The sequence below is a fragment of the Petaurus breviceps genome, unplaced genomic scaffold (genome assembly GCF_028583685.1).
Source record: "Petaurus breviceps papuanus isolate PSGF00001 unplaced genomic scaffold, PetGlider_PUasm1.0 90825, whole genome shotgun sequence".
Lineage (NCBI taxonomy): Eukaryota > Metazoa > Chordata > Mammalia > Diprotodontia > Petauridae > Petaurus > Petaurus breviceps.
In genome coordinates this window covers 15,477,166-15,500,184 of record NW_027187353.1, presented here as the reverse complement: position 1 = coordinate 15,500,184, position 23,019 = coordinate 15,477,166, and the positions used below count along the sequence as shown (strand labels likewise).

The 23,019-nt window shown below is 44.5% G+C and overlaps 1 protein-coding gene across 8 annotated transcripts in view; it reads right to left on the bottom strand.

Annotated features, from left to right (window-relative positions):
• Nucleotides 1–1,530: 1,530 nt before the first annotated feature.
• The window catches only part of LDB3 (LIM domain binding 3), a 112,525-nt gene continuing 91,036 nt past the window's right edge, over nt 1,531–23,019 (bottom strand). For all 8 annotated transcript variants that reach the window (XM_069071372.1, XM_069071362.1, XM_069071364.1 and 5 more), the window contains 5 exons: nt 16,313–16,811; nt 14,616–14,796; nt 14,037–14,157; nt 11,188–11,303; nt 1,531–4,909 (listed from right to left, as the gene is read on the bottom strand). In XM_069071372.1, the coding sequence (XP_068927473.1) occupies nt 4,820–4,909; nt 11,188–11,303; nt 14,037–14,157; nt 14,616–14,796; nt 16,313–16,811 (1,007 nt within the window). In that variant the 3' untranslated portion in view covers nt 1,531–4,819. The remainder of the gene's footprint in view (nt 4,910–11,187; nt 11,304–14,036; nt 14,158–14,615; nt 14,797–16,312; nt 16,812–23,019) is intronic.

Genomic DNA, 23,019 nt, shown 5'->3' with positions numbered 1-23,019 from the left:
TGTCTCATTTATCCGATTTGCATCCCTAATGATGAGCACAGTTCCTGGAATATGGTAGTTGCTTAATAATTGCTAAATGGATTTAGATTGGATTGGGAAACCCACGGTGTTGTGTTTTGTTTTTGTTTTTGTTTTTACCAGAGAGAGTAAGGAGGGCTTTGAAATCAGATGGGTACCACTGCCATTTTAGGAACCTATTAGGACCAACGTACCTCTAATTAACAATTGATCAACAGGGATTTAATTAGCCCCCACTATGTTCTAGGCAGTGAAGCATATAAATACTAGACAGTCTGTGTCTTAAGCAGTTTATATTGTTAAAATTAGTGGTAAACCTAATTAATGGCACTGGGGGCAAGGATAAGGATGGAGGGAGAAAAGACTGAGTCTGTTTCCCCCCCCCCCCCCGTGCCTTCCATCCTTCAGGGGACCCAAAATCCTGGATCCTTCCTAAGCATATGAACTGTACACTACTTATTGATTGAATAAAGAAGGTTGTAAGACATCTCTATTTATAGGCAACAAGGGAAAACTATAACTTCCAGAGAAGTGTCATCTCTTAGAGTCATTTGGGTTAGGTTCAAAATGAATATTCCCTCAATATTTGGTTGGCAGGTGTCTAAGTAAATTGACTTTTGCAAAGACCTGCCCTTGAATTTATGACAGCCTGCTTCCATTTACTTATTTATGCAAAACTTTTCCTATCTTCTTGTTTGACTAGATATGAAAATTGAATTTCCATTAATGTTAGGTAAGTATCCTGTATGTGATGTGCTGTATTGGGGAGAAGAGAAGGTGATGGCAGGAAATGGTTGCTGGGAACAGGGTTTGAAGGACTGTTTTGACCTGCCTGGACTCAGAGGGCAGAACTAGAAGCAATGGGAAGATTTAGATTGTGGTGGAATAAAAAATACTGCTTCATTGAAAGAGCTATTTAGGAGATAAATGAGGACGTAGTGGGTCTTTGTTTACTTTCTCTTCCCCTTTCTCCACTACCATGGCAGGATCCTAGGCCTTCATATATAGGGATCTCAGAGGCCATTTAGTCCAACCCTCTTATTTTACAAATGAGGAGACTGGGGCAGCTAGGTGGCGCAGTGAATAGAGCACCAGCCCTGCAGTCAGGAGGACCTGAGTTCAAATGTGATCTCAGGCACTTGAAACGCTTACTAGCTGTGTGAACTTGGGCAAGTCACTTAACCCCAATTGCCTTGCCTTATCCCCTCCAAAAAAAAAACCCCAAACAAATGAGGAAACTGAGGCTCGCAAACTTGAGGTAACTTGCCTAAGGTCACATAAGTAGCCAGATCACCACTCGTTTGGATGTCATAGATGGGATTCCTGTTTAGGTATGAGATATATACTTGATTAGTCTCTGAGATACCATTTGTCTTCAAGTTTTTTTGATTCCATGATTCTGTGACTTGTCCCTGACTTTTTCCCTGTGTCTTCAAAGTCTCCATAAGGGAAAACTGACTAAATCTGCTTGTGATTTTTAAAACTTTCAACAGAAAACTCCTTTATAGCACATTCTTTTTCATTGTTTTATTTTGTGACAATGTTAAATTCACATTGCTTGGCGCAAAAACTCCATGCAAAATATATTGGCACACACTCCTAATAAACGGCATGGCATTCCACTTCTGAGCTAATAAATAGAAACTTTTTCTTAAAAAAATTCAAAAGCAAAGGCATTTTGGGGAAAAAACATTATAAAAGCTAGATTCCTAGCACATCACTGCAGACACAACTCACTCTGTTGCTAAAGTTAATGTTTAGAAATGTTAAACAGATGTCTATTCTAAGGAGACAAAGATTTCAAATCCAAAGTATACTGCCTTATGTTGACTCAGAAGTGTGGTTCCATACTATAGGCATTCATGCAATTAACCATAAGTAAGAGATAACCTTAAACAAAACATTGTACCTAACTTAATGACCCCTGAAGGACTAAACTTTAAGAGACTTCCTTTTTCTTCAGAATTCAGAACACAACTTCAGAATTGTGTGTGTGCGCGCGTGTGTCCTACGAAGGCTACAACAGCCTAAAAGTAATAGCAAAACTGATTTCCTCAAAGTTCCCTTTTAAGGTTTTTCCATTTCCTTGTCAATTTTCACAAAAAAAAAAGGAGTCAAAAATAAAACCTTCAAATGGGTTCTAATATTCTTTAGCTGTAAGGAACTTGGGTTTCCTATTGTTTTCTCCCCTTGAAACCAAGCATTAGGAAATTTGTGAAAGGGCAGAAGACGGGCTAAATGTGGTGTAGTAGAAAGAACACTGAATTTGGGGTCCACAAAATGAGCGTGGTGCATTGAAAAGAGTGCTGGATTTGGAATCAGAAAAGTTGGGTCCTTTGAATCCTGACTCGAACACTTACTACCTATGTGACCTTGAGTAAATCCTCATCTGAAAGATAAAGAGATAGAAATCAATGACCTCCACAATCCCTTTCAACTTGAAATCTACAACCATAAATCTTATAAAATCTGAGTTTACATCTTGGCTCTACCACTTAGGTGGATGTCATTTGGGTAAGTCACTTTGTTGGTTTTGGCTTCAGTTTCCTTATCTGTAAAATCAAGGATTGGACTAAATCATCTCAAAGGTTCTTCCCAGCTTGAACTCCTAAGTCTAGCATTCTGTAGTACCCTGACAGAGATGTTGGTTATTTAAAAGAGTAGTCTGTATGTTTTTAGAATTTCTTTGTCCCTGCCTATTAGATTTTTAAAGAAAGTGATGGTATAGTACATAGTTTTTGGTATCTACCCCTTGAAAAAAATGACCTGACAACCTTCCTCCCTGATCTGAAAAGTAGTGTTAACACCAATGTACAAAAAAGATAGTGCCAACTCAAGGCTCCAGTCTCAGTGCATATATTTCAGCATATATTCTCCTTTGGATTCTACATGGAGGAGAATGGATGGCTTCACGGAGGTCCATGGAAATAAAGTTTAAAATCTAAGACCATCTGTTTACATCCTCAATTTACATACCTAAGGCACTTTCCCCTACAATTATCAGTTTCTAGGGAAGAACTGGAACTTCATCGTTATCATATAATATAGCAAATGGGGGAAAAGGGGAGGAAAAAATCCTCAAAAGGAAGAATGTTGGAGTTAGCAGTATGATGCAAAAAACTCCACCTGATCATGCTTAAGGAAGAGAAATAGGCATTCTGTCTGGAAATATACTTTGTCAATGAGTAAAATAATGTTGCTTGCTAAAGAAGGAATGAAAAACAAAAATGTCATACTCAAAAATCACATTCCTTTCTTACTTCTACTCTCTGAAATAGCCTAAAAATGACCGCTTGGCATATTAGCTCATCACTGACATTAAGGAATTTGGACAATCTCAAAGGCAATCTCAATAAACACTTGCTATATTGACTATTGAGGTTAAGTTTAAATTCTTTTTCTAGAACAGCTCAAAGCAGAAGACATTGTAAAAATGTTAGCCAGCAAGATAGATGAGCAATTCAGTCAATATTGTCCTATCCTTTCTTCTTATCAGCCAACAAAACCATAGGCTAAAGAATGTATCCCATGTAGAGGAACTTATCACAGTGGTACCAGATGTAACTGTGAAACAGCACCAATCTGTGACCTTTGCCTTCCACCTTAAATGAATTTGGCAGAAATTAAGGCTTCCCTCACCCTATGGGTCAGGCAGTCCCTTCCACTACCCTATTTATTTTTACATTCCATCTTTGCTCCTTCCCAGTACTGATGAATCAAGGTTGGCTTTCTTGCCCTGACAAGATGGTCTGATAAAGACTTCAGTCAGTGGCCACTTGAAGAACCATGGGTGTGGAGACCCAGGAACATCATCATTCCAAGAAAGCTCTCAAAACAGATAAAACATTGAAATACCACACAAAGTCCTCTCCATCCCCTTACCTCTTCCACCAAAGAACAAATTTGGGGGATACCCATGCCATTTTTCCATCCCAATTTGAAAATGAGATGGGTACTTTATGGACACTGGGTGTCTAAGACTGAAAGAGATGAGCTGGAGAGCCTAACTTTTCTTTATTTTGTGCTGAGTAGAGGAATGTCTCTACGTGTTATCCTTTTCAATGTTCCAGGCTCTCCTAGAATACGACCCCTTTCTTTTGACTTTGGCACTCACTTTTTTATATTCTTGGTTACTCTTCATGGTGTGGAGAATGCTTCAAATTGGTTTATTTAAAGGCTTCTATCTAGTTTGATGCTTTGGGAGTTAACACCATTGTATTAATAATGGAATAATGCTTCCTTTTTTGGTGAGGAACGCTTGGATCTGTCTTACTTTACAAACTACCAACTCCAGGCCTAAAAATATGCTACAACTGGAACTTTTTTTGGCAAATGACTTTTTGTTTTTCTTTCTGCCAGCTGTAGCTACAGACTAGAGGGCTCTTCGAAAGGACTCTGGGCTCTTGTTAAACGCCAGCAAAGGAATGGCCAGAACCATAGCGGCTACTTTGCTGAGCTTATCCAAGAGCATATTTGTATTTCTTAGGAAAAGTTTCTTTTAGCTTTGTACTCTGGAGTGCTCACAATTGTGTCCTCAGCTTTTGAAGTACCATTCCAGTCTTGGATTAATTACCAGCTCCTTGAGGGAAAGACTTAGGTTGGCTTCTGGTTAGAATGAGGCAAATGCATGTTCTGTGTACAGAAGAAGGACTAAAATTGTACTTCAAAAGATCTCAGGGTCTTCCTAGCTCCTCTCCCTCCCCCACAGAAAGAAAAGTTTTCCATCATGATTTATCCTTTTTTGTAGTTAACAGGGTTGGCCATCGAGTCTCCCTGTGATGCCAGGGGCTGCTAGCTTCTTTTAGACGTTGACGGCGTGAGCATGTTTCTTGCATAGTGGCTTATCTTTCTTGGAGTAGAAGGGTTGTCCCTCCAAATTCACATGACAGACCTGGAAGAAAGGTGAAAATGTGAGAAAGACAACGAAGTCATGACGAAGTCCATTGAAAGGGAGCAGTGGTGTTTGGGTGAATGTTTAACAACCGACTGGAAAAATGGACTGCATCATACACTTTCATGCTTAATCTGCATCATTCACATTTTCTCCTTTGCCTTTGTAAGTCCAGACAATCAACAAAACAATAAATCAAACCCTGATTTGTAGTATTTTTCCATGCTAACATTTAACAATTGGACTTTCCTGGTTCCAGCACCAGGTCTGAATAGGGTGCTGGATGCTGGTGTGACTGTTAAAGCCCTGGGAAAATATTATGAGTCGATTGTGTCCCTCTCTTATTTAAAAAGCTTCAATGTCTCCCTATTAACGGTAGGGTATTTCAGGCCTTCCACAATCTGGATCTACTCTACCTTTCCACGTTTGTTTCCTATTACTTCCCTTTACTTTCTACAAAAGGATCTATGAGCTATTTTCTGAATGTGACATTCCATCTCCTACCCCTGTATGGGCTGTCCCTTAGGCCTGGATTCCTTTCCTCATTCCCATCTCTCAGAATTCTTAACTTCCTTTAAGGTTTGGCTCCAGTATCACCTTTTCCATGATGATGATAAAAGTGATAAATTATTAAATAATGATAATAAATAATATGTAAATAAATAATAAAATGATAAAAGGGATACTCTTTCTTTGCCCACTCACCCCCAGCTCCCCAGTTGCTTCCCCTCTCCACCCTCACCCACCATGCTACCAATAAAATAGAAACTACTTGAAGCAAGAACTATGTAATTTGCCTTTGTGTCGTAGAATACCTGAGTGTCTTGCATATAATAGACCTCTGTTTTTTGAAAGTCAATCAATCAACAAACAGTTATTAAATTCCTATTATGTGCTAGGCACTATGTTATACAGTAAGGATGCAGAGACAAAAATGAAAATCTTCCTGCTTTCAAGAAACTTACATTCTTTCTGGGGGAGACACTATGTACATAGATAGGCATATATATATATATATATATATATATGGCAAGTTATATAACATCCCTGAGCCTCAGTTGTCTCATCTGTAAAAATATTTCACTACTTTCCTCTTGAGGAAATGTAGTACCAATGCAATTTTCACAGCACCTACTACGACTGTGACTATTCCAGCATAGTGCTCAATCGCAAAATATAATAAACCTTCCATATAGAAGACAGTAGCAAAACATTTATTCAGACAGCAGAAAACCAGATCCCAGCACCATGAAACCAAATTCACCATAGCAATGCAGAAGTTAATACACCACAATGTAACAGAGAGCCACACCATCCTTTAGCCTTCCCACAAACAGACTTTCCTCACAAGCCTAGCTGTCTGCCTGGGTGCATCACCTCCTCCCTCTACCTCTAACTGCTCTGACTCCTAGCTTCCTGTGGGCTCTGCTCTACCCTTCAGCAAACTCCTCTTGCCACAGACTCCATGTGATTATATTCAGCCTATTAGAGGGGAGGGAAGATCTTCAAATCAGGGAAAGTCTTCAAATTCCCTTAGGCTTATTAAGGGGCAAGGAAGCTCTTCAAGTTCCTATTACCATTGCAGGATATTATAATCTTTAAATTAATTAATGTATGTCAAGCACTAATAAATGTAATTTTTTTTTTAAGTTTGGTTCTTTTGTCTCTCTTCTCTCAAATTACCTTGTATTTACTTTGTCTGACAGTCAAAGTGGTTCATTAGACAGAAGACCAGCCTTGGAGTCAGATAGTCTTGGGTCCAAATCTCATCTCTGACCCATCTTGGATATATGACTCTGGCCAAATCACTTTACCTCTCAGTGTTCTCAGGAACTAAGACTGAAGTTGCAGAGAAGGGGCCAACCTGCACTGGTAGGAGTTCTACCAGTAAAATCACAATTTGGATTTTAAATAAAGCATATGCATGTATACATTTAAATATATGACTATATGTAGTATAAGTGTGCATACGCATATGATCGCATTTGTATGACCTAACATATGCATGAATGCTTTTATATTAGTACATCATATACACACACACATACATACAAATATATATACATGCTTGTTGATTTGGCCACATTTTCTCTGGTTGTCCCCCATGCCCAGAAAGCTGTCTTTCCTGCTCTGATCTGCTGACCTCCCTGGCTTCCTTTAACTCCCATCTAAAATCTCTCCTTGTATAGGAAGCCTTCCTGAACCCCTTTCAATTCCAGTATCTTCCCTCTTTTAGCTATTTCCTATAAATAGCTTGCTTTGTACATATTGGTTTGCATGCTATCTCCCTAATTAGATTGTAAACTCCTTGAGGGCAGGGTCTGTCTCTTTCCTCTTTTTATATCCCAGGGGTTTAGCACTGTGGGGTGCTATCCACCAGAGGGGCTTAATGAATGTTTACTGAATAAATGCCTCCTTAGCAACAGAGCTGGAATTTGAGCCCAAGTCCTTTCTACCATACTGCTCGTGTGTGTGTGTGTGTGTGTGTGTGTGTGTGTGTGTGTATTCTGAGAGTGTGAACTCCAGAGCTTGGATTGTTTCTTAATGGGACAGTTGCTAAAGGCAGCCAGAATCCATTGAAAAATCAAGTTTCTAAGGAATCCTTCCCACTTCCCAGAAACTGATATGATCAGTAAACTTGAGGGTCTCTGAATTTCCTTAATAAGAGAAGGATCAGAATGTAAGAACCCAGGGAAGGTAAGAATCCAGGGAAGGACCAGGCAGATTTTTATGTCGGGTAACCAGAGGCAGCTTAGCTTCAGCCAGGACATTAAGATCAGGAGAAGCCTGTTGGTGTTAGTGATACTGTCTGAGCAGCCAAGGAAGGAGTTAGCTAATGTAATATCTCATCTCTGCCGAGCACCTCTGGGCTGCTATGGTAACAGGTAAACATAAACATCTGGGGAGAGATAACAAGCTTACAATGCCAGGCTGAGGCAGCCGGATTGCTCAAGAAACCAGGCCTTCAATGGAACCATTGAAGTCAGCTTTAAAGGACACATGGGAAATCCTGAAGATTCATAGGCTTGACTCTCACCTCTGTGACTGAGAAGGTCCAGGGGCTTCCTATTGCTCCTAGTCTGAGGAAAACAGAAGCTCCTATTTGGTGAATGGAGCACTTCACAATATATCGCCTTCCTTTCTGGGCTTAATGAACTTTATTCCCCTCCCTGTGCTATCTGCATCAGCCAGAGTGGGCCCTTCTTCCCCGTATTCCATCCCACAAGATCAGATTTAGAGCTGGGAAGGGCTTTCCAGATTTTCTGGTCCAGCTCCCATATTTTACAGATAAGAAAACTGAAGCCCCATGAGGTGAAATGCCTTGCCCCAGACCACACAGGAAATAAGTTGCAAAGCTAAGATTCTAACCCATGTCCCCTGCTCTCCAATGGGAAGCTGACTTGGGCAAACACCTGTGTGACCTTGAGGAAGTCACTGAAACTTCCTAGGACCAGGTTTCCTTCTCTGTAAAATGAGAGGGTGGGGCTGGTTGGCATCTGAGCACCTGCCCCCTCTAGATGGGTGATTCTGTGAACTGCATTATTCTTCCCCTGCCTCCCCACCCCCAGGCCTTTGTACAGACTGCCTCCGGTAGGTGGGATATCTTTCCTCCTTAGTGTTACTGCTCATAATCTGTAGTTCCTGTAAGACGCAGGTCCAGCGACATCTCTCTTCCCTCCCCCTCATAACTCTGGAAATACATTGTGCTGGCTTATTTATGCTGATATTTCCCTTCAATACAGCTCCAGTGTCTAGTGTATATCTGGCACTTGTAGGCAGCTTAGAAATACTTGATGAATACATGAATTAGAAGATATCCCTTTTTACAGTCTGCATACAGCTGTGATGGAAGTTAAATGGGGTGTATAAAGCTTCTCTTCCTGCCTTGGGCCAGCTATGTGTATGACTCAGGTCTAAGGGGGCCCACCTCATAGAAAAAATGCCATCAAGTCCTCTGGAAGCCAGACAAGTGAACGCGTTTGAGTGCTGAACTTGGAGCAACGGGTCCTGAGTTCAAATCCCAACTCCCTGTGTGACCTTGGGGAAGTTTTTAGGCTTCATCCTCTTCCTCTTGCACTAGAGGACCTCCAAGGCCCCTTTCAGTCCTATCGATGATCCTGTGGTCACAGCTCAGTGCAGACTCCCATCTGATGCAGGAGGCCCCTCATCCAGCCTCAGTCTCCTTCCAGCAGCTAGAGCAGGTTTGGGGGCTGCTAGCTGGGGCAGTGCACAGAGGGCTGGCCCTGGAGTCAGGAAGACTCCTCTTCCTGAGTTCTAATCCAGCCTCAGACACTTACTAGCTGTGTGACCTTGGGCAAGTCACTTGACCCTGTTTGCCTCAGGGACTGTTGTGAGAAACAAATGAGATAATAATTGTGAAATACTTAGCACAGTACCTGGAACATAGTAGGTTCTCATTGACTTGACATATAAGGCTTTTCTCTACATCACCAAGCTTGCTTGAATTATGTACAGGTAGAAAATTAGCCTACTTTGAAACTGGAAAAGGACTTTATAAATATCCTGTTTATACACTGGAGAGCTCAGCTGGGAGTTAAATGCTCAGGGCCTCTGAGGAAAAAGTCAACAGCAGCAAGAATAACAACCAATGCTTCGTAGGTTCTTTAATGTGTAAACATTAGAAGCATTTGGGTTTTTTTTTTCCTTCTTCATAATAACCCTAAGAGGATGGTAGTGCAGAATTATTAGGCCCATTTTATTATGAGAAGTCAGAGACTCAGCAAGATTCAGTGGCTTTCCCAGAATCACACAGCTAGTAGGGCCTTAGCAGGTTCTAGGTTTAATTTTGGCTCATTCTACTACACTCATTCTAGTAGCAACACCTAAACAGGGGTGGAGAACCTGAGGCCTCAAGGCCTCATGTGGCCCTCTAGGTCCTCAAGTGTGGCTCCAGGCTCCCCACCCCTGATAGTGCTTTCAAATGTAGGCAACTTCAGGGTCAGCAACCAGGAGAATTTCCCACTTCTTATTGAATTAACTGAATGTTAGCAAACTTCTTTTAACATTCTTAGTAAAATACTTCAAGTGGCATTTTATTCAGCTCAAAAATACTCTCATTTCCAGTTCCTTCCCCTAAGGTCTCCACAAGAAAATTCTAGCCTCAAGTTTAAATGGAGGAAGGGAGGATAGGGAAAAAATAAACATTTACTAAGCAACTACAGTATGGCTGTCACTGTACTAAGAATATTCTTGTTTGATATTTCTAATGCAACAGAGTATTGTAAAACTTGTGCTACAACCAGTTTCTGTGGAGTTAGAGCAATCTTTGGGTTGGAAGAATAAATCATCTAAGTGATGTAACTAAAAAAAGACTATTAGCTCATTTTATTCTCACAAGAATCCTGTGAAGTACATGCTTTTATTACACCCTTTGTTTACGGTTGTGGAAACTGGGGCAGACAAAGGTTAAGTGACTTGTCCAAAGTCACACAACTAGTAAATACCTGTGGCTGGATTTGAACTCAGGTCTTCCTGATTCCAGGCCCAGTTCTCTATCTGGGGCACCTCCCTAGTTCTTAGAGGTAGAGAAAACATCAGAGATCATATTCCCTCCCTTCACCAATGAGGACATTGAGATTTATAGGGATTTAGTTGACTTGTCCAAGGTCATACAGCTAAAGAGCTAAACAGAATCAGAGGATTCTGTTAGTTTGAATGATTATTTCCGTTAATAACAATTGTCATTTGCATAGTGCTTTGGAGTCTGCCAGGTAAATTTACATTCATATTAGATTCTTGGAACTTGACAACAACCCCTGGAGGGAATTGAGACTAGTTCTATTATTTCTTCTTTACAGGTGAGAAATTGAGTCACAGGGAGTTTGAGGGGCTTGCCCATGGTCACACAGCTAATAAATTCCAGAAGTAGGATTTGAACCCAGGCCTTCCTGACTCCAAGACCAGCACTCTTTCATTTTCTCTCTGTTTAATAGAAAAAAATTGCAGGTGGCTACTGGACAACTTGTGCTCATCTCCTGACTTGCCCTGTATGGAGAGTAGAGCTGACAATAGCGAACAGAAATCTGCCTTTTCCAAGTGAGTGCCCATGAGGATTAGTCAGCAAAGTCTCATTTGGGATTTTTGACTTGCACGGAAAATAAAATAGGAATGAACAATTTTTATAAATAAAACCAATGACTTTCTTCCATTATCCAGTCCCCTGTTCCCTGGTTGCCCCCTCCCGACTTTGGTGCCCTTCACTTTCAGAGGGACAGTGTGACATTGGCAGAGCCCAAGTCATGTAAGGGAAAACCTACAGCGCAGATGAAGCAAGTATCATGCCAAGTATGTCCCAGGGCCTCAATGAACTTGTCTCCAGCTTCCACGGGGAAGTCACAGCCATGACACTTGGTGCTGAACAAATTGATGTAATCTGAAAAGAAACAAACATACACACTGAGAGCCCAACACTCCGAGAAGGATCCAAGAAAGATGGCGGATGGAGCTATAGGACCAAGATGGATTTGGAGGCAGTTCAGACCCTGGCTGTGCCGCTTCCTTTTTGTGTGTCCATTAGGAAGTCACTCAACCTCTATTAAATAAAGGGGTTGGCTCAGGTGACCTCTAAGTCCTTTCTAGCTCTAAATCTAGGACCCTAAGGGGTGGGTTGCAAATGAGGAGACATCTCAGCTTAAGTCTGCAGAAAGCTAAAACAATGAACCAATTCACTGAAAACCACACTTAAGGAGGAAGCATCAGGCAATGTTAAGAGAATATTGCCTTTGGAATTGGAGAACCTGAGTTCCAATCCTAATTCTCCTACCTCCTGTGTGATCTTGGGCAAGTTATTAAGTTCTGGACTTTGTTTCTTCATTTGTAAAAGGAAGAGTTGGATTAGATGAACTATAAGGTCCCTTCCACTTCAAAACCCGTGACCCAATGTTGCTAGGTGTCTGCTGTCATATGGACAAGAAATCTGTTGAATAACTTATTTTTTTAACAGTGGAGTTGCTTTGGTCCAGACATAGACTTTGAACTTGTGTAAGAACATTTTCATTTGAAATTTGGCATGATATTGTTATTAAATACCATTCAATACTGACATCCCTGTTCTCTTCTGTCACCTCTCTTATCTTCCCCAAACAAATACAGAGTTTCTCAATCTGGATAAGAATGCATGTGCTCATTGAGAAAATTCAGGGCGTTCTGAGTTATGGTTTCACTCAGGGTTATAATGAGTGAAAAACATACATTTTATATTTTCTCCCTAAAACCTTCCAAAGGGATTAAAACTGTCCAAGAATGGAAGGTATAAAGTAAGTAACAGAAATGGGATCTTGAACTAAAGCATGTCTCTGTAATTTCGTTTTAGTGGCCCTAATTCTATCCTTTAGATCTGTGTGGAATATCTTCTCTTACTTCCACATGATATTTCTTCAGATACTTGCAGATAGGTCTCATGTCCCATCCCCCCTTTCTCTACCTACCCCAAGTCTTGTCTTTTTCAGGCTAAACATCCCCAGTTCCTTCCCTGATGGCTTATTTCTCACGTGCTTCAACATTCAGATTGCCCCCTCTTGACATTTTCCCTATTCTTACTGTTCCTTTTAAAAAATTCAGACCTCCAAGAGATGCCTCTCTGGAGTTTTCAAAACATTGAAATCCCAATGTATATTTTTCATATCAACTGAGGTTAAACCAGGCTTGGTTTTGTATGATTGTTTGTACAATTGAATTTTTTGACCAAAGTAGCAGACTTTCAATTCATCCCTATTAAATTTCTTCAGTAGTTAAGCCCATCACTCCATTCTGTTGAGATCTTTCAGATTCTGCTCTGACACATTAATTCTCCTTCCTGGCTTCATGTAATCTACTCATTGGATAAGTGTACTTTTTACAACTTCATTCAAGTCATTGATGGGCATTCTGGGAAGATGGTGGAGTAGGTCAGAAATCGATTACATTTTGAATAAGACACGGTTATGTGAATGCTTTGTGGCATGACATTAGAAACCTGGATTGTCCAATAATGTAGAGGTTAGGTGAATGTGTGGTGAGTTGAATAGCTGTGCCTAAATATTGTGATTTAAAAACTGATGTCAGTCTGGAGAGCTGTTATAGAATCATAAATTTATAGCTGGAAGGGAATCTCAGATTCTAGCTAGTCCAACCTTCTATTCTACTCTTTCCCCAATCCTGCCCTGAAGCACAGAATTTCACCGAAAAGGGCACTGAGAACCAGACGTAACATGACTTGTCCAGAATCATACAGCTCTGAAAACTATGTTTGTAGTCAATTATAGATAGTAATAAAACTTTGTTCATATGGGAACACCAAGGTAAGAGGCAGCTAACAGTTGGTCTGACATTGGAAGATGTTAAAGATCCTATAAGGCTGTGGAGGGGATTAATTTCAGACGTGGCCACCATGTAACGCCGTGGAGACAATCAATGGGATTTTGTGTAAGAGGAACAGTTGATAGGTCAGTATGGCTGACTGGAATGTGGAGTTCATGACAGCTAATGATATGGAATAAGGCTGGGAACTAGAAGACAACCATTCTGGGGAAACCTTTAAGTTCCAGGCAGAGGACTTTTTATGTTAATCAGGAGGCAATGGGGAGCCGCTGAAGATTCGGGAGTGGGGTAGAGAGATCACCTGGTGAGATCTGTGTTTTAGGATTGCCAGCTTGACAGTCATGTAGATGATGGATTGGAAAGGAAGAGACTAGGAGGAGGGATACCAATCAGGAAATTATTGAGACAGTGCAGGAAAGGGGTAATGTGGGACTCTCCTAGACTAGAGGATATGCAAGTAGCGAGAATCAGCAAAGCTTGGCAGCTGATCAGGGGCAGAGTGAAAAAGAGTGAAGAAGGAAGTGTGAGAAGGGGTGAGAAGGACAGTGGCACTGTCCTCTAGAGGGGGAGAGAAGTTTGAAGGAGCCTGTTTCCTGCTTCCTGGAATGCAGGGCCATTGGGTGAAGTGTTTAGTGAAAAGCATTCTGGATTTGGAGTTAGTGTACGCTTGGCTTCAGAGCCCAGCTTGGCCACACTTATTCCTCGCCGACTCCACTCACAAATCTCTCTGGAGCTGTGATGTTCCATCTCTGAAGCACTGTTCTGGGTGATCGGAACATCCCCACACATCTCCCCAGAGGCCCCATACCTTTCTCACAGTAGGGCTCCCCATCCTCCATGTGGAAGAGACTGTTGCCAAAAGGCTTCTTACAGGCGGCACAGACAAAGCAGGTGGTGTGCCAAGTCTGCCTCAGAGCATGCATCACTTCCTGGGAAAAGAAGAAAAGGAAAACAGAGAAGGAAGAAAGGTCATCAGCCGGCTGCCCTCAGCTCCACCTCTGGGACAACAGAGATGAGGGCTTGCTAGGAGCAGCCTAACACAGCAGGCCCTAGACCTAATGTGGTTTCTGGGCCTGGAAGAAGAAAGGCCATGCACCAAGCTGGTTCAGAGAAGCTATGCCCCTGGGGTCTCTTCTGGGATGGCTTTATTCCCAGGAAATGGAGTGGGTGTTTTTCCCCCTCTCTTGCCTAACAGAAGACATGTGTTTGGATTGCTGGGTAGAGGGAGAGAGGTCATCGGGTCCAGAGCCTTCTGAATCTGAGAAATGGTGCAGCTCCTTTTCCAGATGCAGGAAAGTGGTGGGCTGGAGCAGGAGAGAGAGTCACGGGCGAGTCCTAGAAACCCCCTGGAACAAGAGCCAGAGGCAGGGCTGACTTTGTGCCTCACCCCCATGATCTTGCTGTTGCACTTGGCGCACAGTGGGGCGAAGAACTGCTCATAGCAGCGCTCACAGTACACATTATTTTGTTCCTCCACAAAGCACACGTCAGCCAGAGAGGTCTTACAGTAGGCACAGTTGAACTCTTCTGGGTGCCAGGAGCGACCCATAGCCACCAGGAAGGGACCCCTAGGGAGAGAAAAGACAGGATAAAAGGAGTTCCTATGATGACAAGGACAAACATCGCTGGAGTTTGACAGACTAGAACCATGAGGCAAATCAAAGACCATTCGATAAAGCTTTGTGATGGATGGATGACCCTACACCGGGGCTCAGAAACTCGGCTTCCCAACTGCAGGGTGCAGGGGGCAGGGGGCAGGGGGAAGCAATAGCTTCCGTGAAAAAAAAAAAAGATCTAGAGTTTTAAAGTTTCAATGGAATGCAAGCTCTATATGTGTGATAGCTAGTCAGTAAAATGAAGGCAATTTTAAGCTGCATTAAGAGAGGATCAGCAGCCAGGACTAGGGAGAAGAGTGTCCTCCCCCACCCCCACCCCTTCTCCTTCCTCCCTCCACATTTAGCTCCCATCAGTCCTCATCTGGGATCTCAGGTTCAGGTCTGGGCACCATATTTCAGAAAATCAGTCACTCCAGAGATACTTATTAAGCACCAACTGTGTGCTAGGCATGGTAAGTGCTGGATTCTGCTCAACTGGAGAGTGTTCAGAGGAAGGCAGTGAGGGTGGTGAGGGGAAGCAAAACTGTGCCGGGTGAGGCTTTGTCAGGGGAATTAGGGATACTGAGCTGGCAGAAGTGAAGGCTCAGGAGCCCCTGACAATCACCTTCAAGGCTCAGCACAGCAGGCAGAGCTAGAAATGATGGGAAGAAGTTGTCAAAAGACGAATTTCCGTTCAAAGGAAAACGTTTTAAATAATTAAAGCAGTCCAAAATGGGGAAGGACCGCCTCAAATGAGATAATATTTATAAAGCACTTAGCATGGGGCCTGGCATATAGAAGGTGCCTAATAAATGTTTGTTCCCTTCCCTTTTGGGGTTCCCTAGGGGTTTCCTCATCAATAGGGGTCATTGGGCAAAAGTTTATGACCCCTCGTCAGTGATTTGTAGAGGTCAGGTATAGGTTGGACTGGAATGTCTCTGAGATTCCTTTGAGCTCTGGAGCTTCTGGGATGATGCCTTGAATAACTCAAAGGGGTAGGTGTTACCATGGGTACCCTTGACCAAGAATTGAGCTTGATCTCTGGTAAATGAGAGGCCACAAGAGGCCACTTGCCTTGGGAACACCCAGGGCTCAGAATGAACAGTATCTGTGTTGGCTGAATACCTACCTCCATGACCACCACAGAGCTTCTCCTTAGTGATGGAGTCTGCAGGCCAACATGAGACCTGGGTTCAAGTCCTGGCTGGGCCCCTGACTAGCAATGTGACGTTGTGTAAAGCCCTTAACTTCCCTGACACTCAGCTTGTTCACCTAGAATATGAGGGGGTTAGACAAAATGATTTCTAAGGCCCCTTTCAACTTTAGATTCTATGATATAGAGAGACTGGCCCAGCTGGGAAGAAGAGCCTGCAGGGGAAGAGAAGAGGGCCTTCATCATGAAGCTCCTCGGGTTTCCCTGCCCTTACATTCTCTCTGTGAGCCAGGGCCCCTTTCCTGCTTCTCCCCCTCCAAGGACCCATGACTATACCGGATGATGCTGTTACAGTGTCCGCAATGAGGAGTCCGGTTGCTGGCTGGAAAGCGTTCAGCCCTCTGGATGGTACCTCTGGCTAATGTGGGCACCTGGGTGCCAGCAGGAGTATAGCCTGGTGATGCGACCGGAGCACCCCGAGGAAGGATCTGCTTGCTGATTGAGGTGGTGGTCTTCCCAGGGGAGAACTTTTGAGAGAAGTTGTCATCAGTCACCCACGGTGGGCGGCTAGCTGGCTCGGCTGGGCCTGAGCTGTAGGTGGCTGATGGGGCTGGGCTGTATGGGGAAGGGTTATAGGAAGGAGCTGGGGATGGGGTATAGGCTGGGGCTGGGGATGGAGTGTAGGCTGGGGCTGGGGATGGGGTGTAGGTTGGGGCGGGGGATGGGGTGTAGGTTGGGGCAGGGGATGGGGTATACGCAGGGGCTGGGCTGTAGGTTGCTCCTGGAGCTGGGCTGTAATTGGTGCCTGGTGCTGGGCTATAGCTGCTTGCAGGTACTGTAATTCCAAAGAAAAAAAAGGAAGGGTCAGGAAGCTTTTGACTTTCCCTACATCAAGATCCACCTTATTCCCATTTCCCAAGTTCACTAGTCTTGTGGGGCCCAGCCCTCGGGAACACAAACTGTAGGCTGTTGATGGGGCTGGACTACATAGGAAGAGGTTATAGGATGGGACCAGGGAGAGGGTGTAGACTGATGCAAGGGTGTCCTGGAGAGTGAGGCCTGTTCCTCACAGCCGATGCACTAGAAAGAGTGGTGTTTGAAGAATTCTCATTTAAAAGAATAAACTTCTCCAAAATCTTTGTTTATTAATATCTTGATTTTTTTATCATGCTCATTTCCAAGTATATCTCTCCTCCCTACTCAGAATGCTATCTTTTATAAAAAAAAGATTAAGAAAAAGGATAATAGTATTTGAAAAAAAACCAATAAGAACACCAATAATCTCTGATATTACATGAAATATTCCGCATCTATGGTCCTCCATCTCTGCAGAAAGAAGAAGGAGGTCTTAGGAGCACAGTTGGAAGGTACCTCAAAGGAGCCATCTAGTTTAACTCCTGCATTTTACAGATGAAAAAACAGAGGCCCAGGGAGGCTAAGTAACTTGCCCGAGGTGACAAACAGCCAGCATCAGAGACAGGATTTGAACTTGGGACCTCTGACTCCACTGCCAGTGTTCTTTCCATTATACATTCTCTGGGGCCAAACTTGAGTTATTATAATTGCACAGAAATCAAATTCTTTTTAGCAGGCTGGGGAGATATTTCAAATGCATTCTTTAAAAAGAACTCTCCAATAAGCTGTGCCCCCCCCCCCGCCCTTTTAGGATTGTGATTAATAAAGACAGGGGAGTGACAAAAGGGTTGGTTTTCCGGAGTTCAGAGATAAGCTCTGAAGAAAATAATAATAATAATCAGTAACATTCATATGGCACCAATATGTGCAAGTCATTGTGCTAAGTACTTTACAAATATCTCATCTGGGACCTCACAATGACCATGGCAGGGAGGTGCTGTTATTATCTGCATTTTAGGGAGGAGAAACTGAGACCAGATGAGGAAAAGTGACTTCCTTAGGGTCATACTGCTAGTAAGTGTCTGAGGCTGAATTTGCACTCAGGTGTCCCTGATTCTAGGCCCAGCACTCTGTCTTGCTGTCTAAAAATGACACCAGCGAATAATAGACATAATGGGTCAGGCCTGAATTACTCCATTTTCCCAAATTAGGAATGCCGGGACTGGGGGGATAGCAGAAAGACGTGAGGAGAAAGACATGATAATAGAGGACATTTAAATAATGTCTATACAAATTACTTTCATATCCCCTCGAAGCCCTTTGAGGTAGTGAATGTGGTACTAGCCCACTTTAGAGATGAAGATGCTGAGGCTCAGAGGCCGCTTAGTCAAGGTCGGAGCAAGGCATGGCAGATCCAGGCATGACAGTGTCCATTCCAGGGGCCTTCCCCAGACCCCCACTCTATCTACTCCAGGTTGTTAGAGGGAGAAAAAGAGAATGAAAGCCTTCTGGACTACCTGACTGAATTCCTAGGGCCTGCTCCTGCCCTGGCACTCCTATTATTATGCTGTGGAGGCCAGAAAGCAGTTTCCAGTAGCTAAAAAGCAGGCGCCTTCTGGACACAGGACCAGATCCAGCCAGAGACCCAACAAGTGACAATAGGCAAAGGGCCCATGAGTTCCTTCACCAGGCCCAGGCTCCTAGCCCGAGGGAGTTCTGGGCTCTCCCAGTTCTCAGCTCTCCCACTCTGCTTAGCCCGGGACGGATGCAGACATGCCCTGCCTACACACAGGCTTGTTCCCATCTTCCAGCAGGCATTCAGGGCCCTCATTAAGACAAGATGTTTCGGGAGGCCTCTTCTGCTCCTTTCTGGAGATCACATCCCATTCCCCCTTGGGCAGGAACCACTGTTCTTCTGCTCCCTTAGACTACCAGAAAGGCAGAGTGGGAGTCTCCTCATCCCCGAGTCCCCACGGGCCACAAATGGCCCAGCAGGAGTAGGAGATGGCAGCGGGGCTCAAAGCTGGAATGGTGGTAAGGAATTTCGGCTCCCCTCCATCCCGTTTCTCCCAGCCCCTCATTTCCCATTCCCTGCAATTAAAGGCTTCCCAGATGCCTCCTCTTCTCCCCGTCTGCTACTGCTCAGGCTGTGACTCTGCCCATTGTCTGCAGTCTCTCTCCCCCCGCCATTTTAGTGATAGAGACCCCCCTTTTCCTCCATGACCCAGACAGGCAGCTGAACCCCTCTCTTTGGCAGTTATTTCTTAACAACTACTGTTCAGGGAAACTCAGCCTTTCTTTTCTGGGAAACAGACCTGGGAAAAGAACATTAGAGTTTTATTTTATTGCATTTTTGGCAAAGGGCCTGGGTTAAAATCTTGCCTTTGCTACTTTCTAACTTTGTGACCATGGGCAAATCACTTAACTGCTCTGACACTCAGTTTCCTCATCAGAAAAATGAGGTCTTTGGACTAGTTGGTCTTGGAGATCCCTTGTAGCTCTGAATCAATGATATGATGACCTGTAATGTGATAGTCTGACCAAGGACTTGGAGCCTGACAACCTGTTGCTAAAAAGTCTGTGTGGCCTTGGGTAAGTCACCCAACTTCTGTAGGGCTCAGTTTCCCCTTCTGTAAAATGGAAGAGTTGGACGAGATAATTTCTAAGGTCCCTTTCAGTTCTAATGCCCTAGCTCTTCCTGGTGCCCACATGGCATAGCCCAGTAAAAATGGCAGATGGAGTGGGGGTAAAAGTAGGAAGAGAATGGGAAACAAAGGACCTAGAGGTATCTGGGAGATAGCACCCCTGATTCCCTAGGGCTGCTTGGGCCTTAAGCCTTCTCTCACACACATGCATCTCCTCCAGCCGCTCACCAACAAAAGCAGGTTTGGTAGAGGTGAGAGGGGAAGGAACAAAGAAGAACTTGAAGAGGAGGAAAAGATGAGGGAAGAAAAAGGAAGGGATGTGTATTTGGAGGTCGGAATCTTCTACTTCTGAATTTGAGTTCTGTTTAAGATTTGGATGACCTCTTTCCAAAGAGCTCCGGCAAGTTCCTCTCAGGCCAATGGAGTCCGAGGCACTGAGTCTTGGGCTGGGATAGCCCGATCTCCCGCTGTCCTGATGCCTGGCTATGTCAGTTTGTTAGTCAAGAAGGATTTATTAAGGACCTACTATGTGCCAAGTGCCATGCTAAGCACAGGGGATGGGAAGAAGGGCAAAAACATAGTTTCTGCTAACAAGGAGTCCACAGTCTAATGGGGATCATAAGGCGACAAGCTTTCAGGCTAGATGGATAGTGAGGGGAATGAGACTCAAGGGAGAGAAGGGATTTGCCCGCGGCCACCTGGGGTTTGAACTGAGGTCCTCTGCAGAAAGGAGGGAATAAGCGCCTAGAATGAGGGAGGTGGGAGATGACATAGTGAGGCAGCTAGGCTGTACATAGGATGAAGGAGTCAGGAAGACCTGAGTTTGAATCCTACCTCAGACACTTAGGGTCTGTGTAACCTTGGACGAGTCTCCCTGACTGTCTCAGTTTCCTTAGCCATGGAACCAGACAACGTCCCTTAGCCCCTAGTTCCCCTTTTTCCACTTTGGAAAGGTAAACAGTGTTTAAAAACAGCAGAAGAGAGTCTTGTGGTGCTTTCTCCTTAGAGGGCCCAGAAGATCTTACTATCTCTGCATGATGGCATTAAGCCTGTCCAAATTAGAAGGTGATATTTCATCTCTAATTGGCAAGTTCAAAAGGCTGCCTATCTCACAAGACTGCTTGGAGAATATGTAATTAAATAAGGTGATTCCTAACTAATTCTAACTTCACCGCCCAACTTTTTTCGAAGAGCCTTCACTTACTCACTCAGCCTCTGGCAAGACCATGTTTTTCTCTCAGGATCTTCATGAACTGAGCCCCCATTTCAACATACTCAAAGTTGGGTCTAGAAATTAAGATTTCAGTGTTTTTTCACCTTTATATAGTCCTTGGGATTCCAGAGAGAATACCAGGTCCTGTCCCACAGGTTGGGGGTGCTTGAGAGGTTGTACCCCCAAACTGGCCTGCCTTCCTCATCAAGGCCCCAAGGCTTTTTAGAAGGAACCTCACTGTAGCATCTCCAGGCGCCCCACCTCTGGCGCCAGGAGAGTGGGGGCCCTGGATAAGATCATGGCTGCAAGAGGATTGTTGATTCTTCTCCAGAAACACCACCCACGGGTCTAAGGGGAGGGGTGTTGGGGCAGTCAAGACAAGAAGGCTTCTGACCTAAGGGTTGGGTGGATGGATGCAGACTTGGGCTTCCCAGAGACTGAACTCCTTTACTGGCTGGTCACAAAACCCCCAGTGCCTCAGTTTCCCTACTTTTCTGAGTGGAAGCAACCCTGCCAGTTCCTCCCGTGGATCCTCAAGGCCAGGGTGAGAGCCTGTCTGAGGAGTGCTCTAAGTTTTGCCAGGCCCTAAAGAAATACAGGGTGGAGGGGGGGCAGGTATCATCATTGCTTCATTCTCCCTTTTCTTGATGCCGCCATGGGTTCAGAGATTGCCTGCATGAGTGGTATATGGGGAGCTACCTAGTCCCACTTCCTGGTAGAGAGAAAACCAAGGGTGGGACCCTCTGGGAAGTGGGAGTTCCTGGGTCCGAGAGCCCAGATCTTTCTTCTCTGTGCCTGATGGTCCAATGGAACCCCTGTTGTTTAGTGAGCCCATGCCGATGCTTTCTCCCACAGATTCTAAAGGAGCCTCACCGACGTGAGAGGTGACATAGTACAGGGAGAAAGGAACACTGCCTCTAGGGTTGACTGGGTTCGAGCTCCATCTCTGCCTCTTACTAACTGGGCTGTGACAACTGGCCGGTCACCTAAGTTTCTTGGGCCTCAGTTTCTCCATCTGTAAAATGAGGAGAAGGCTTCAGAGTGGGTGGAATCTGAAGTCTCTTCTGCTGCTAAATCTATGATCATGTGATTCCCAAGGTAGATGTGTGACCATGGCAAGTGTCTCAGGCTCCATTTCCTCATCTCTAAAATGGGAATCTTAATTCTTAAATGCCTACTTCACAGGAAAATCCTGAGTAGACCTTAAAGTAAGTGGCTAGTGATGTCCCTAGGGACCCTCAGTCCCAGACTAAACCTGGAAACTTTGGGAATACCAGCCCATCTATGACCCTGGCTGCCGGTGTCCTTGGCTAAGACCAGCACCCGTCATTCCTTTCCAAGGCAAATCAGGGAATTCCTGTCCCTCCCACCCTTCAGGCAGGAATGAGTTAATGTCTGGGAGGGAGGTGAGCTCTTCTCCTTGCTGGGAACAAAGCAAATCCCAATCGGGAGCACAACCCCAGCCCGACGCCTGAAAGAAAGTTCTGGGAGCGAGGGAGTTAAATGGAGGGTTGGCTTCTGGGCTCTCCCGTCCAACTCTTGCCTCCTCATGGGCCTGGAGTTGGAACTAGGGGCATGCTGCCACCTAGTGGGCACAGACAGATGGACCAGATAGAGACTGGGAGAGTGCCAGGAGTAAAAGAGGGGCCCAAAATGGTGCCCGGCCCTCTATTACCCTAAGAGAAGGCCTTTGTCCAGAGGCGTGGCTCCCGTGGATGGCGCTCCCGGGGGGCAGGGAGCATGGGACTTTTCGCCAAACTCTCTTTGCCCACGAACTTCTGTTCCCAAAGTTAAGAGAAGCCGGAGCCTGGGTAGGGATGGCGGATCTCCAAGGAGGCTCTATTTCCTTTTAGGATTCTGAACATTAAGCAAGGCCGTAGCCTGGCTACCCTGGCATTCTGCCCCATTGTTCCTGGTGCTATACTTAGCATTTCAAAATGCTTTCAGTTCTACCGAGCTCACAATACGTGCACTTCTCATGAAAGTCCAGTGTTGGGAGGAATCTGCCCTCCTGCAGCCTGCCCCAGCCCAGCCGCCAAGCTGGTCCCTGACGTCAGATTCCAAAGGGCTAGAGAGAGACTTGTCAGTGACTCCCACTGTCTTAGACCTGGTGTGGCAAGGTGCCCCAAAATCTGGCTATAATCTTCATTTCCAGGCTATGGAGTCATAGAACTTAGAGGTGGGAAAGACTTTAGATATCAAGTAGTCTAACCCTCTCATCTCACTAATGAGGAACTGAGAACCAGAAAACTTAAATGACTTGTCCAAGGTCATACAGGCCTTGTATCTGTGGTCATGCAAGGAGGATTATGCATGAGTGCATACGTACA